At 40.9% G+C, this 12698-nt stretch overlaps 1 protein-coding gene across 1 annotated transcript; it reads left to right on the plus strand.

Annotated features, from left to right (window-relative positions):
• The first annotated feature begins 1549 nt into the window (after positions 1-1549).
• ACTR6 (actin related protein 6) lies at positions 1550-11420 on the plus strand. Its single transcript, XM_030447027.1, has 11 exons — positions 1550-1863; positions 2468-2585; positions 4927-4995; positions 6337-6460; positions 7215-7350; positions 7439-7495; positions 8142-8240; positions 8420-8498; positions 9163-9334; positions 10171-10309; positions 11017-11420. Exons 1-11 carry the CDS (start codon positions 1796-1798, stop codon positions 11144-11146), a joined length of 1191 nt encoding a protein of 396 aa, XP_030302887.1. The 5' UTR covers positions 1550-1795; the 3' UTR covers positions 11147-11420.
• Positions 11421-12698: the final 1278 nt, after the last annotated feature.

Here is a 12698-nt window from a genome sequence, read left to right on the forward strand (position 1 = left end):
GTGAAGTCCATGAAGATGATCAAAGGCTGGAAAACTTGCCCTGTGAGGGAAGACTGGAGGAGCTAGGTCTTTTATCCCTGGAAAAGGCTCAGGGGGCACCTCATCACAGCATTCCACTACTTAGAGGGCAGCTACAAAGACAGAAGCTTCTCCACAAGGAAAAGACAAGGAGCAACGGGTACAAGTGGTACTAGGAGAGGCTTCACCTTGATATAAGGATTTTATTTTTTTTTTTTTTAAGTGAGCACAATTAATCACTGAGGCAACCAGGGATGTGGTAGAGTCCCTGTCACTGGAGTTTTTCAAGATATGGCTAGACAGGGTGCTAGATCATCTCGTATTAGCTCCCTTTCCCACAGGAAGTTCAATTAGACGGTCCTTCAAGATCCCTCACAGACTGGGGTGTTCTGTAGTTCTCTAAAGGTGTGTGGTATTTAACACAGACTTCAGTAGGAAAACAGGTGGTCAGTGAAAGCAAATACCACTAGCACTGTTTTTATACTAATGATAATTTTAAAGTGTTAATTACAGCATACTGAGAACAACAGTAAAATAAAGGTGGAACTTAAGAGTCTTCCTTCTTCTCATTTTGTAACATTCTTATGCAGGAAAACTCCACCTTGCATGCTTAGTTCTCCCACAGTGATTTTATAGAACCATAGAATGGTTTAGGTTTAGAGGAACCTTAAAGATCATACAGTTCCAACCAACACGCCATGGGCAGGAACACCTCCCACTAGATCATGTTGCTCAAAGCCCTGTCCATCCTGGCCATGGACACTTGCAGGGAGGGAGCAGCCACAGCTTCCCTGGGCAACCTCTTCCAGTGTCTCCCCACCAGCACACTAAAGATTTTTTTGCCTCTATCTAACCAAGATTTATGCATTTTCACCCTAAAACTGTTTCACTTCATCCTATCACCACATGATCTTGTAGAAAGTCCCTCCCCAGCTTTCCTGCAGGTCCCTTCAGGTACTGTAAGGCTAAGACGTCCCCAGAGCCTTCTCTCCTCCAGGCTGAACAACCCTATCTCTCTCAGCCTGTCTTCCTGAGAGAGGTGCTCCAGCCCTCGCACCATCTCCATGGCTCTCCTCGGGATTTGCTCCAGCAGATCCCTGCCTTTCCCGTACCGAGTCCCCCAGACCCGGACGCAGTGCTCTGGCTGGGGGTCTCACGAAAGGAGAGCAGATGGGGACAATCACCTTTCCTTCCTTCCACTCATCGCGTTCCCCCCCGAGGTGCTGCCTTCCCGTACGGCGGCCGCCCCTACACAGACACGCAAGCCAGGCCACGGCCCCTCAGCAGGGGACACCGGAGAAGAGCTCCCAACCGCCCCCGTGCCACCGGCTCTTGCGCCGACCGCCCCGTGACAGCTCTGACCCCGCCGGGACGCCCCGGGCTGTGCCTGACCGGCGGCGGCTGTTTCTTCTGTCTGCCAGAAGCCGCCGTACAGTCCCATAGACCACGGGGAAGGAGGGGGAAAAGAAGCGCCCGCCCGGGCGTCCGTCAAGATGACGCCATGACACCTCCCCCGCCCTGCCTCGCCCCCTCGCTTTACCGAGCGCTTCCCGGTTGGCGCCCGACCCAATCGGCTCCGCAGCTGCGCTCGCGTCACCGGCGCTACGTCAGCGTCTCGACGCGCCAGCGGCGGAGGCGGTCCCCGCGGCTCTCCTGCGCCTCGCCAGGCAACGCGATCGCTGCGGGTGCTCCCTCCGCTCTATGGTAACCATAGAGATCCACGGCGGTGGCGGATCAATACTGGGACGGCGGCGGCGGCCGTGGCGCCGTGGGGAACATGGCGACGCTGGTGCTGGATAACGGCGCCTACAACGCCAAGATCGGCTACAGCCACGCCAACGTCAGGTGAGGGTCCGGGAGGGGGCGGAGCCGGACGGGCGTCCCGTTATGGCTCCACCAGCACCCTCTCGGCACGCCTACCCGTCCTACGGGCGCACGGGAAGTCGCCCCTCTTCTCCCGCAGCCCCTAACTGGAGCCCGGGCCGCCAGCGCGCCTGCGCCCGCGGCGGAGAGGCCCGGCCCGGCCCCGCCCCTGCGGTGGGCAGGGAGTCCCTGACCTGCGGCGAGCGCTTACCGGGCTGGCAGGACCGTTAAACCGTCGGGCAGCGGCCGTGGCGGGGGTTCTGTCCCTGGGGCTGGCGGTGCCTAAAAGCGGGGGAGCTCCTGGCACCTTCTGTTTTGTGCCGGGGAATAAAGGGGAGGGCAGTGCGTGTCTGTAGCTCAGACGTGCGTGTCTGTAGCGGTGTGCGGAGGGGCTTGTTTAGTGCTTCCAAAACGTCTCATTTGCACGGGAAGGGTAGGAAATTAAGAGATTTCCATGGTAACTCTCTCAGATTGATCAAACCAGCAGCAAATATGTTGCTGACAATATATTACTTATGAAAGTAGTGTAAAGCAAATGGTTGCGCCTCATATCGTGATCCATAGGAAGCTTCCCAATCTTTTCCAGTGTTATTCCCAACTGCCAGTTCAGATCAAAGACTGCACGCTTGAAAACCTTCACGGCAAATCAACTGGATGAAATTAAAGATCCCTCTGGTCTGTTTTATATCCTGCCTTTTCAGAAAGTAAGTAAGATACCATGAGTTTAATGTTATAAACAAATTTAAAGTGGTGTTTTTAGGAATGTCTTTCGTACTGTATGCCCTATCTGCAGGGTTCTATAGAGTATCATACAATAATCAAGTTCAAGGGTGCAAATTTTAAAAATCATAGAATCAGTTAGACTTGAGAAGACCCTTAAGATCATTTAGTCCAAGGGTAAACCTAATACTGCAGGATCCACCCCTAAACCATGTACCTAAGCACCACATCTACACATCTTTTAAATACCTCCAGGAATGGTACTTAAAACCTCAACCCAGAGCATCCTGTCCCAGTGCCTGAAAACCCCTTCAGTAAATGTTTTTTATCTTAATATACAATGTCCTTTGGTGCAACTTGAGGATGTTTTCTCTTGTCCTGTCACTTGCTACTTGGGAGACCAAAACCCACCTCACTACAACCTCCCTTCAGGTAATTGTAGAGAGCCAGAACGTCTCCCTTCAGCCTCCTCTTTTTTAGATTAAACAACCCAGTTTCCCTCAGCTATTCCTCACAGACCCTTCACCAGCTTCATTGCCCTTCTTTGGACACAGTCCGGCACCTCAAGCTTCTTGTAGTGAGGGGCCTAGAACTGAACACAGCATTTGGGGCAGCCTTACCAGTGCCAAATACAGGGGACAATCATTTCCCTACTTCTGCTGCCCACGCTATTCTTGATAGAAGTCAAGATGACATTGGCCTTGGCTGCCTGGGCACACTGCTGGCTCATGTTCAGCCTGCTATCGATGAGAAACTCCAGGTCTTTTTTTCTCTGGGCAGCTTTCCAGCCTCTCTTCCCCAGGCCTGTAGCATTGCATGGGGATATTACGACCCAAGTGCAAGACCCAGCAGTTGACTATGTTGAACCTCATATAGCTGGCTTTGGTCCATCAGCCTGTCCAGATCCTTTTATAGACCCTTATCCTCAGGCAGATCAGCACTCCCTCCCAGCTTAGTATCATCTGCAAACTTACTGAAGGTGCCCCCCAGTTCCCTCGTCCAGATCATTGATAAAAACATTGAAGAGAACTGGTGCCAAATACTGAGGGCTGGGGAACACCATTTTTGACCAGCTGCCAGCTGCATTTACCTCCAGTCACTACAAGTCTTTAGGTCTGGCCATGCAGCCAGTTTTTAGCCCAGCAAACAATATGCCCATCCAAACCATGGGCAGTCAATTGCACCAAGAGAATGCTTGAAACATGGTGTCAAGGGCTTTACTCAAGTCCAGGTAAACAACATCAGCAGCCTCTGCCTTACCAACAGCACAGGTCACTTTGTCATAAAAGGAGACCAGGTTAGCCAAGCTTTCATAAATCCTCACTGACTGGCTGAGATCACCTGGCCCTGTGCATGCCATGTGATGGCAGTCAAGATGATCTGCTCCACAGCCTTCCCTGGCACTGAGGTCAGATTGACAGGCTTCTGTCAAAGAGAAGAATGTATACAGGAAACACAATTTCATAGAATCATAGAATTGGCTGGGTTGGAAGGGACCTCTGAGATCATCAAGTCCAACCCTTGCTCCACTACGCCTGCAGTTACCAGACCATGGCACAGAGTGCCACATCCAGTCTCTTTCTAAATATCTCCAGGGATGGAGAATCCACTACTTCCCTGGGCAGCCCATTCCAATGCCTGATTGCCCTCTCTGTAAAGAATTTCTTCCTAATATCCAACCTAAACCTCCCCTGGCACAACTTGAGACCATGCCCTCTTGTCTTGCTGAGAGTTGCCTGGGAAAACAGATCAACCCCCCCCCGGCTACACCCTCCTTTCAGGGAGTTGTAGAGAGTGATGAGGTCTCCCCTGAGCCTCCTCTTCTCCAGGCTGAACAGCCCCAGCTCCCTCAGCCTCTCCTCACAGGACTTGTGCTGGAGTCCCTTCACCAGCCTGGTTGCCCTCCTTTGGGCCTGCTCCAGGACCTCAATCTCCTTCCTGAACTCAGGGGCCCAGAACTGTGTCCAGTACTCGAGGTGTGGCCTCACCAGGGCTGATTACAGGGGAAGAATCCCTTCCCTGGACCTGCTGGCCATGCTGTTCCTGATACAGGCCAGGATGCCATTGGCCTTCTTGGCTACCTGGGCACACCAATTTACATTGGTTTTGCTGTTTAGTAATTAACAGACTGATGGGGAATATTTGTAACAATCTTTACCCTATGTAACATTTACTTCTTAGCATAGAAATGTGAATTAAGACATTTTTGCTCTCAAATTTATTTATATTTCCAGTCTACCAATCACTTGACATTTTTTAGTATATACTTTTTTTCAAGTATGATTGTATTTTCTAAATAACGTATTTTTTTCTAAATTCCTACAGGGTTACTTGGTGAACTGGGATGTCCAGAGACAAGTTTGGGATTATCTTTTTGGAAAAGAAATGTATCAAGTAAGAGCCTTTTTTAATTACAGATTTTGTGTTGGTTAAATACCGACCAGTGGAATTAATAACATCAAGTACTAAATAGAACTGATGATCTAACTGTTTGAAAGTGCCTTCCATTAGATACCACAGGGGTTATTTTTTTTGCAAACTGAAGAAAATTTTTACTTTGAGCTCTGGTGTAGGAATTGAAAAAAAATCTGTTCAGTCTTGTGTGTATTCATACGGAGTTCACATACGTTAAGAAATTCACATAAATGTGATTAAGAGTTCAGGTTAGAAAAAAAAAAGTAAATCGTAGCTAGATATGGTGTGGTTTAGAGATCAAGAAGCAGTGTGAAAGAGGGTGATGAGCTAGGTCAGAGGCCAAAAGACTCATGTTAAGTAACTGTCTACGGCTAACCATCTCCTGCCTCTGAGTAGGTTGAATGTATAAAATACTAATACATGATACTTAATTTTTCTTATTTATCACACAAACTGGATTTAGCACCAGATGTGAAGTAAGACTTCCCTTTTAAATTTTCTTTGGAAAGAGATATTGCTAGATAGACCGAAAGTTTTGGTTTTTTGAATCACTTAGAAGGCAGAATAGTCCTGAGAATGAAAGTTTAACACCTCAAAATATCTTGGTCTCCATATGTAAAAATACACAGTTCTGGCTTTTGATATTTAGGTTTCAGTTTAGTTTTGGAACTAGATTCAATTTAGTCATGGTCTTGAGGAGAATTTGTTTTTAATTCTTTTTTTGAGTGAAGACTACAGAGAAATACAGCTGGTAATACATTTAGGGCACAATCGTGTTATGACTGAAGTAACTCTCAGAAGTCCTCTCCAAAGGCGTTAGAGATCTTAGTAAGTTGGGAAATCTTTTGTTGGCCTCACCAGAGATAACTGGGAATTTTGTTACTAATTCTGCACAGGACTTCATCTTTGGTTCTTAGATGAGTAATTTTGTGACACAAGTGCTGTGCTGTAAGAAGAGACTTCTGTTCCTGTAGCTGACAGGATTAGTGTAGAGTACCTTGCATTGGTATTGTATGGTATCTTTATGGGGATATCTTTGAAGTGTTGAATTACAATTTGTACGGATAGTAACAGGAACAGAGTGTGTATGAAGGTGTTCCCTTCTATTATGTTTTTACCCATTAATTTATTAAAGTTCTATCACTGCTCACAAAGTCTTCAAAAATATAAAACTAAGCCTAAACCTAGCTTCACCAAACAGATACTGCAAGTAGTAATCATGTATTTAGATATACCTGATCCTCAACTGCTGCAAAATATGGCAGTTGATTATTAATTTCTAAGTTTTGTGTAATCAAATCCTTCATGTATTTTTCATAGGTGGATTTTGTAGATACCAATATTATTATTACCGAACCTTATTTTAACTTCACTTCAATACAAGAATCCATGAATGAAATCCTATTTGAAGAATATCAATTTCAAGCAGTTCTTAGAGTAAATGGTGAGTCTGTCTCCTACTTCACGTTTATATATTTTGAAGGTTAATCTTGGAAATAAGTAAATGCATATGCATACACACACACACACATATATATAAAGATAATAGAAAAGTTCATTCCTTTCCTGACTCTTAAATAACATGCTACTGTATGTCCTCTAACCATATTAATCTTTTTTTTTTAACTTCCAGCTATATTCTTGCACTACTTTCTTTAAGAGTGTCATAGTGTATAAGTAAAGGTAATATGAGGAGAATCAGGATGGCAGAGATAACAGATTTTGAAACATGATAGTATTTGAGAAAGTCTACCAAAGATTTACATAAAGACTTAGATAGTTTTCTGGGGGGTGTGTGGTGGTACTCTTTTGTTTGGCTTTGTTCTGTATTAGCAAATAAAGTGCAGCATTTCAGCCATGAAATGTATCTTACAGGGAATGTGCAAAGAACATCACACACCTTCTGAAAAGTAGTTGGACGTAGGATACTCCTTTAGATAGGCTTGATATATTGTGGTGTCATCAGTCAGCTTGGACAATGGGAAAGGAAACAGAACATGGACTGGAATTCTTGAAAAGAAGATACAGGGGCATATACAATATCTGATTTTATCCACTATCAAAATTAATTCATGTGTTGACTGCACTATGTATCAAGGTCATGGAATAAAACACGAAGCAAGTACACTTTTGTAGCAATGTAAATCCTAAAAGTGCATATTCATATAAAAACTGAGTGAAGCTTTTCTGTGTTTCAGCTGGAGCTCTTAGTGCACACAGGTATTTCCGGGATAATCCATCTGAGCTGTGTTGTATCATTGTGGACAGTGGATATTCTTTTACACACATCGTACCTTATTGTAGAAGTAAAAAGAAGAAAGAGGCAATCATCAGGTAGCCTGGTATATCTTTTCTAGAAGAATTGTTTGCTATGCCTTAAGTTAATAATGACCAAACTCCTTGTGTTACTCCTTTTCTGTAGGATTAATGTTGGAGGAAAGCTCTTAACCAACCATCTGAAGGAGATAATATCATACAGGTAAAAAGCATTCTGTTCATCATCTTGAGACCTGGTATGAAAAGAGCTAAAATTTTTTGGAGATATTCTTACTGGTTCTGTGAATTTTAAATTAAAAGCTGTTGAAAGAAGAGAATGTGTATCTGCTATAATGTCTTAGCTGCCATCTTGAGCTTAAGCTCAGTATGAACTAAGATGAGTTTAAGCCCTTTGGAGAATTAAGCTGTTATTTTTTAAAGTGCCACCACTTTTCAAGTTGCTGAGGTTACCTGTGTGCTTACAATTACACAAAACCTTACATATTTTCTGAAAGGTCTCAGTAGATCATCAGTCAGTTTTCTACTTGATTCTATCAGTGGCACAAATAAAATTCAGTAGGACCAACCTTAGTATCCTTTAACATGAAGTTTTATCTAAGTAAAGGTTTTTGCTAGTAGAACTAATTGCAGGATTAAAGCCATACTTGTCACAATGTTTGTATTTATTGAACTGTGAAATATTAAGCCCAGGAAGGCAGGAGTGCTTTTGTAAATTAAAGTTTTAAGGTATTTGGACAACAGCTTTCTGTCATTTGAAAACTATGGTTGCTCATCTCCAGTGAAAAACTGGACAACTAATGCTAAGACTTAATTATTCTCAAACTTCTGTGTTTATTTGTTTTGCACAGGCAGCTACATGTCATGGATGAAACACATGTAATTAATCAAGTAAAAGAAGATGTGTGTTATGTTTCTCAAGACTTTTACAAGGACATGGACATTGCCAAGTATGTTTACAATGGTACTAAGTGTAAAAACTGGTACTTCTTTATAATCTGTTTATACAAACAAATTACGCTACTTAGAATGTTGTCCAGTTAAGGGGAAGGACATCTTCTCAGTATAAAATAATTGGCATTTACAACATGTTCTTTGTTCTATTGTAGTTTATATTCTTCTCTTTCAGATTGAAAGGAGAGGAAAACACTGTAATGGTAGATTATGTTTTGCCAGACTTCAGCACAATCAAAAAAGGATTTTGTAAGGTAATGATAATACAGTTTTTCAAGTATTTTTTTGACTGTTGCCCTGCAACAGTACAGAAGTTATGAGACTTCCTTTTTTTCTCATGCTGCATCATTACTACCTTCTGTACTATGCATGAATTGGTAAAGTTTAGGAAGTTGAGATGAAAATTAAATACTACTTTTCTAGCATAGTGTTCCATGCCCTATTATTTAATACTTGTAGTTTTCTATGCTTGTGCTCTGGGCTTATAATTACTGTTTTTTTTAAAGTTAAGTTGTAAAATGTTTTCTCCACTTCGTCACTTTTTTGTAAGCCACTCTGTATTTCATTTAAATACCCCAATATGTAGAAAGTTCAGTCATGTTACAGAAGAGCCTGGAAACTCTCATATCAGTTACAACAATTTTAACAATTTTAATCTAATTTCCTGAGTTCACCATAGCTTCAAAAACAGTCTCAATATTTTAAGTCCACTGTCATACATACCTATTTTATTTTGCTTCAAGTGAACCTGAAGCTGATAAGAGCAAAGTCACTTAAGATTTAATACTATAGTATGTATTATCCTTCAGAGAGTTGTTAACCTAGATTATACTGCCTACATAGAAAAGATTAGCTGAATATTCTAGGATATAATTTCTTTTCTTAAAACAGTGGCCACTGTTCATATCTTTAATTTAGCCAAGGGATGAGATGGTGCTAAGTGGAAAATACAAGACTGGTGAACAAATCCTTCGTCTAACAAATGAAAGATTTGCAGTTCCAGAAATACTCTTCCATCCTTCAGACATTGGTATTCAAGAGATGGGAATTCCTGAAGCCATTGTTTATTCTATTCAGAATTTACCTGAAGGTATAACTTAAATGTATTTTTGTAAGTGGAGGGGAAGGGTGGAGGTGGTGTTTTGGGGATTTTGGTGTATTTTTTTTTTAAAGCATGCAAAGTGCCTTAAGACTTCAGTACTCTCAATATGCAAGTTATTATTTTGTTGTGAATTGTTCTGTTTCCTGGTGTCTGTCATATATATGCTAGAACTGATCATCTACAAGATTCTCTTAGGCAAACAGTTCTGTGGTGAGTCATTAATTGGTGTCTACTTTTTTTTCAGCTGTTTGCTGTGGACTCACTTAACATCCTTTTCTAACATGACCTATGTCTTTGATGCCAAAAATGAAATACATTTGAAATTAATTTTAGTTGTTTTAATAAATCTTTTGTTACTGGAGGAAGAGAATAATCAAACTAATGAGAAAAATGAAATGGACCAAAATCAAAAACTTAAGCATTAAGTATAAAGTATAAAACTTTGACTACAAAGATGACTTTCATGGGTCTTATGTTACTACATAAGTATGGTGGCCTTGAGACTATTACTTTGTACTCTTACAAAATTGTGTTATTTAAATTCCACATCAAAAGGGAATTGTATTAGGAGACATGACATTTAACAGACAATATAAGAAAACAGTAGTTATCAAGACAGATTCTAAAAACATACCAGAAGGTTATTGATCACCTCAATAAATACTATTTCTCAATAAAACTATTTAACTGATATGAGCATCAGATTAACATAAAATTCTCCTATGCATAGTTCTTACTTCTGTATCAATTTATAACAAAATTGGTAAAAAAAGCCTTTTGAAAATATATTCAGTCTCTTAACTACAGACTTACTTATTTTACAGAAATGCAGCCTCACTTTTTCAAGAACATAGTTCTGACTGGGGGAAACACCCTTTTTCCAGGCTTCAGAGATCGTGTTTATTCTGAAGTTCGATGTCTTACTCCAACTGATTATGATGTTTCTGTTGTTCTTCCTGAAAAGTAAGTTTTAAACTCTACAGAACAAGCTTTGTCCTTCTAGCAGAAAAACTATAAAGCAGGATTTCTTTTGCTGATTAAAAAGATAAAGGGTTTTATATAAATACTAGGTGAACAAGAAGAATGTATTAAAACTGTATTTTAAGACAAAACAAAGAGAGACTACCTGCCTGCCTTGTACTTAGGCTAATAAAGTTAAGCATATGACTGTACTGTCATTAAGTGGACAAATCAGTATGCAAGATTAGTGTTTAGTTTTTTACTTAGAAGATTTTTCAGCATATGAATGTTGCCATGTCATTATTAATGTAGCCACTTCAGAATTTGCAGAGAGACACTATTCAGCTGAGACCAAACGAGTATGTTATGAAAGAACAAAAAAAAAAATCTTTGCGATTTTTAATGTATTAATAATGAGTATTTTTACATCTCATTAAGAATAATTTTCTGTAAAAAGTAAATAAAAACACATCTGCACTTCCAGCCCTCTTTACACCTGCCTCTGGAGAGGCAATTACTGTTTATAAGAAGTTACCCTGCTAAAATTTAACTTTGTTTTGAGCTGGATGGTTTGATTTAGCAATCAAAAAAATATTTTTAAATAGGTATGACTAAGTAGAAGTCTTGGAAATCATCACAGCATAATTCTGTCTAAAATGAACTTACAGATGAATAACAATTAACGTTATTAATCTTTGTTAATTTTTCAGCCCTATTACTTACTCTTGGGAAGGTGGGAAGCTCATTTCTGAAAATGATGATTTTGAAGACATGGTAGTAACTAGAGAAGATTATGAAGAACACGGACACAATATCTGTGAAGAGAAATTTGATATATAGATACTGTAGTTGGATACGTTGTTTTTCCGTTGTTTTATGCAGAATGGAACTATGAACTACAACCTCTTCTTTTATCAGTTAGGATTGTGTTTTAGCTTTCCTGTATTTAAGTGGGTTGTGAAAAAATAATTTTCAGAATTTAAAAATAAACTTTACAAGCCTAATGCTGTGAAATAGTATGTTTGTTGCCATTTCATTATCATCTATTATTGATAGCTTTATTGTATTCTAATTGCAGAAAACAATGAGTTAATAAAAATACTGAATGCTTGTACTGGTGCAACTCTTAATACATAGTGAGAAGAAAACAAGATTTTTCTATTTTAATTACAAATGAATATTACCCTAACTCATGCATGCAATTGAATGGACATAAAACCCATCTCAAAAAAGCTCTTTTAATTGGGCTGGTGGTATTCAGTGACTGCCTATTTGCAGACATCAGCTGAAGTCTTATGTTCCTTTCTCTTGTCTGCCCCTTTGTACAACCCGTAAGTACACAGAACAGCATACACTTGCCCAGCTTGGAGCAAAGAGTGATTTGAGTAGCTGGTGGCAGGGGTCAGAGGTTTCAGTGGATTTTGTGCCCCTCTAGTGGTCCTTGACAAGGTCCTGAGAGGGGCACTCTGTATCACCTGAAAAACTGTTTGTGATGATGAGTGACCCAAGGGTAACTGATAGAGCTGAACAGTCAGAGCTGTGAGGGGGGGAAATAAAGGTGTAACTGTACCAGCCCCTGGGCTCACAGCATTAAGACAGAGGTATCATCTCTGAGTATTGTGAGTATTAGAGCTATGTTGTTCTGATCAACACTTCTGAGAATGGAAGATCTTGATGATGAGCTGACTCAATTAAATAGTTCTCCAAGGTGATTGTGAATGGGATCTTTGTTACTTCAGACTGCCAACTCATGGTGGCTTTCCTCCAGTCTAACCTGCTGAAGAGGCACCTTCCTGCTGTCACCAGCTAGGTGAAGCACAGGAGGCATCTAGGGTCTAATGCAGAACACCACCTACAAATTGTAGGATAGAGCTGTTGTATTACTCTGTGCCAGAAAGAAGAGGACATGAGCAAGTCTGGTACAGTTGTTTAGATAGCAACGTGTAGAGGCCCTTGTGGGTGACTTCTAGTTTTTAAATAACTGCTTCACAAAATTATCAGTGTGCTTTATATGGTAAAAGGCACATTGCTCCCATAAAAGCAAAAATTAATCTGCTTGGTAGGAGCAAACATGAATGCTGTACAAATAATAGCAAGCCTCCTTCCTTTGAAGATGCTATCCCTTGTTCTGTTAAGACTGCACTGGAAAGTACCTCTAAACTCTTCTCTCTGGAAATTTTATACTTCAAATACAGTTTTCCACTGGCAATTAATTTGATAGCTCTGAGCTAGAAAATGTAAATAGAAATTAATAAGTGACAGAACTTTCTAATGCCCAGTAAAGTTTTCCTAATTTTGGACTGGAACTGAAAGCATAACGATGAAAACCAGTAATCTGGAGTTCACCACACTTGTTCTATTCAGCAGACATTTCAATGTAAAAAATCACATT

Source organism: Calypte anna, chromosome 1, assembly GCF_003957555.1.
Source record: "Calypte anna isolate BGI_N300 chromosome 1, bCalAnn1_v1.p, whole genome shotgun sequence".
Lineage (NCBI taxonomy): Eukaryota > Metazoa > Chordata > Aves > Apodiformes > Trochilidae > Calypte > Calypte anna.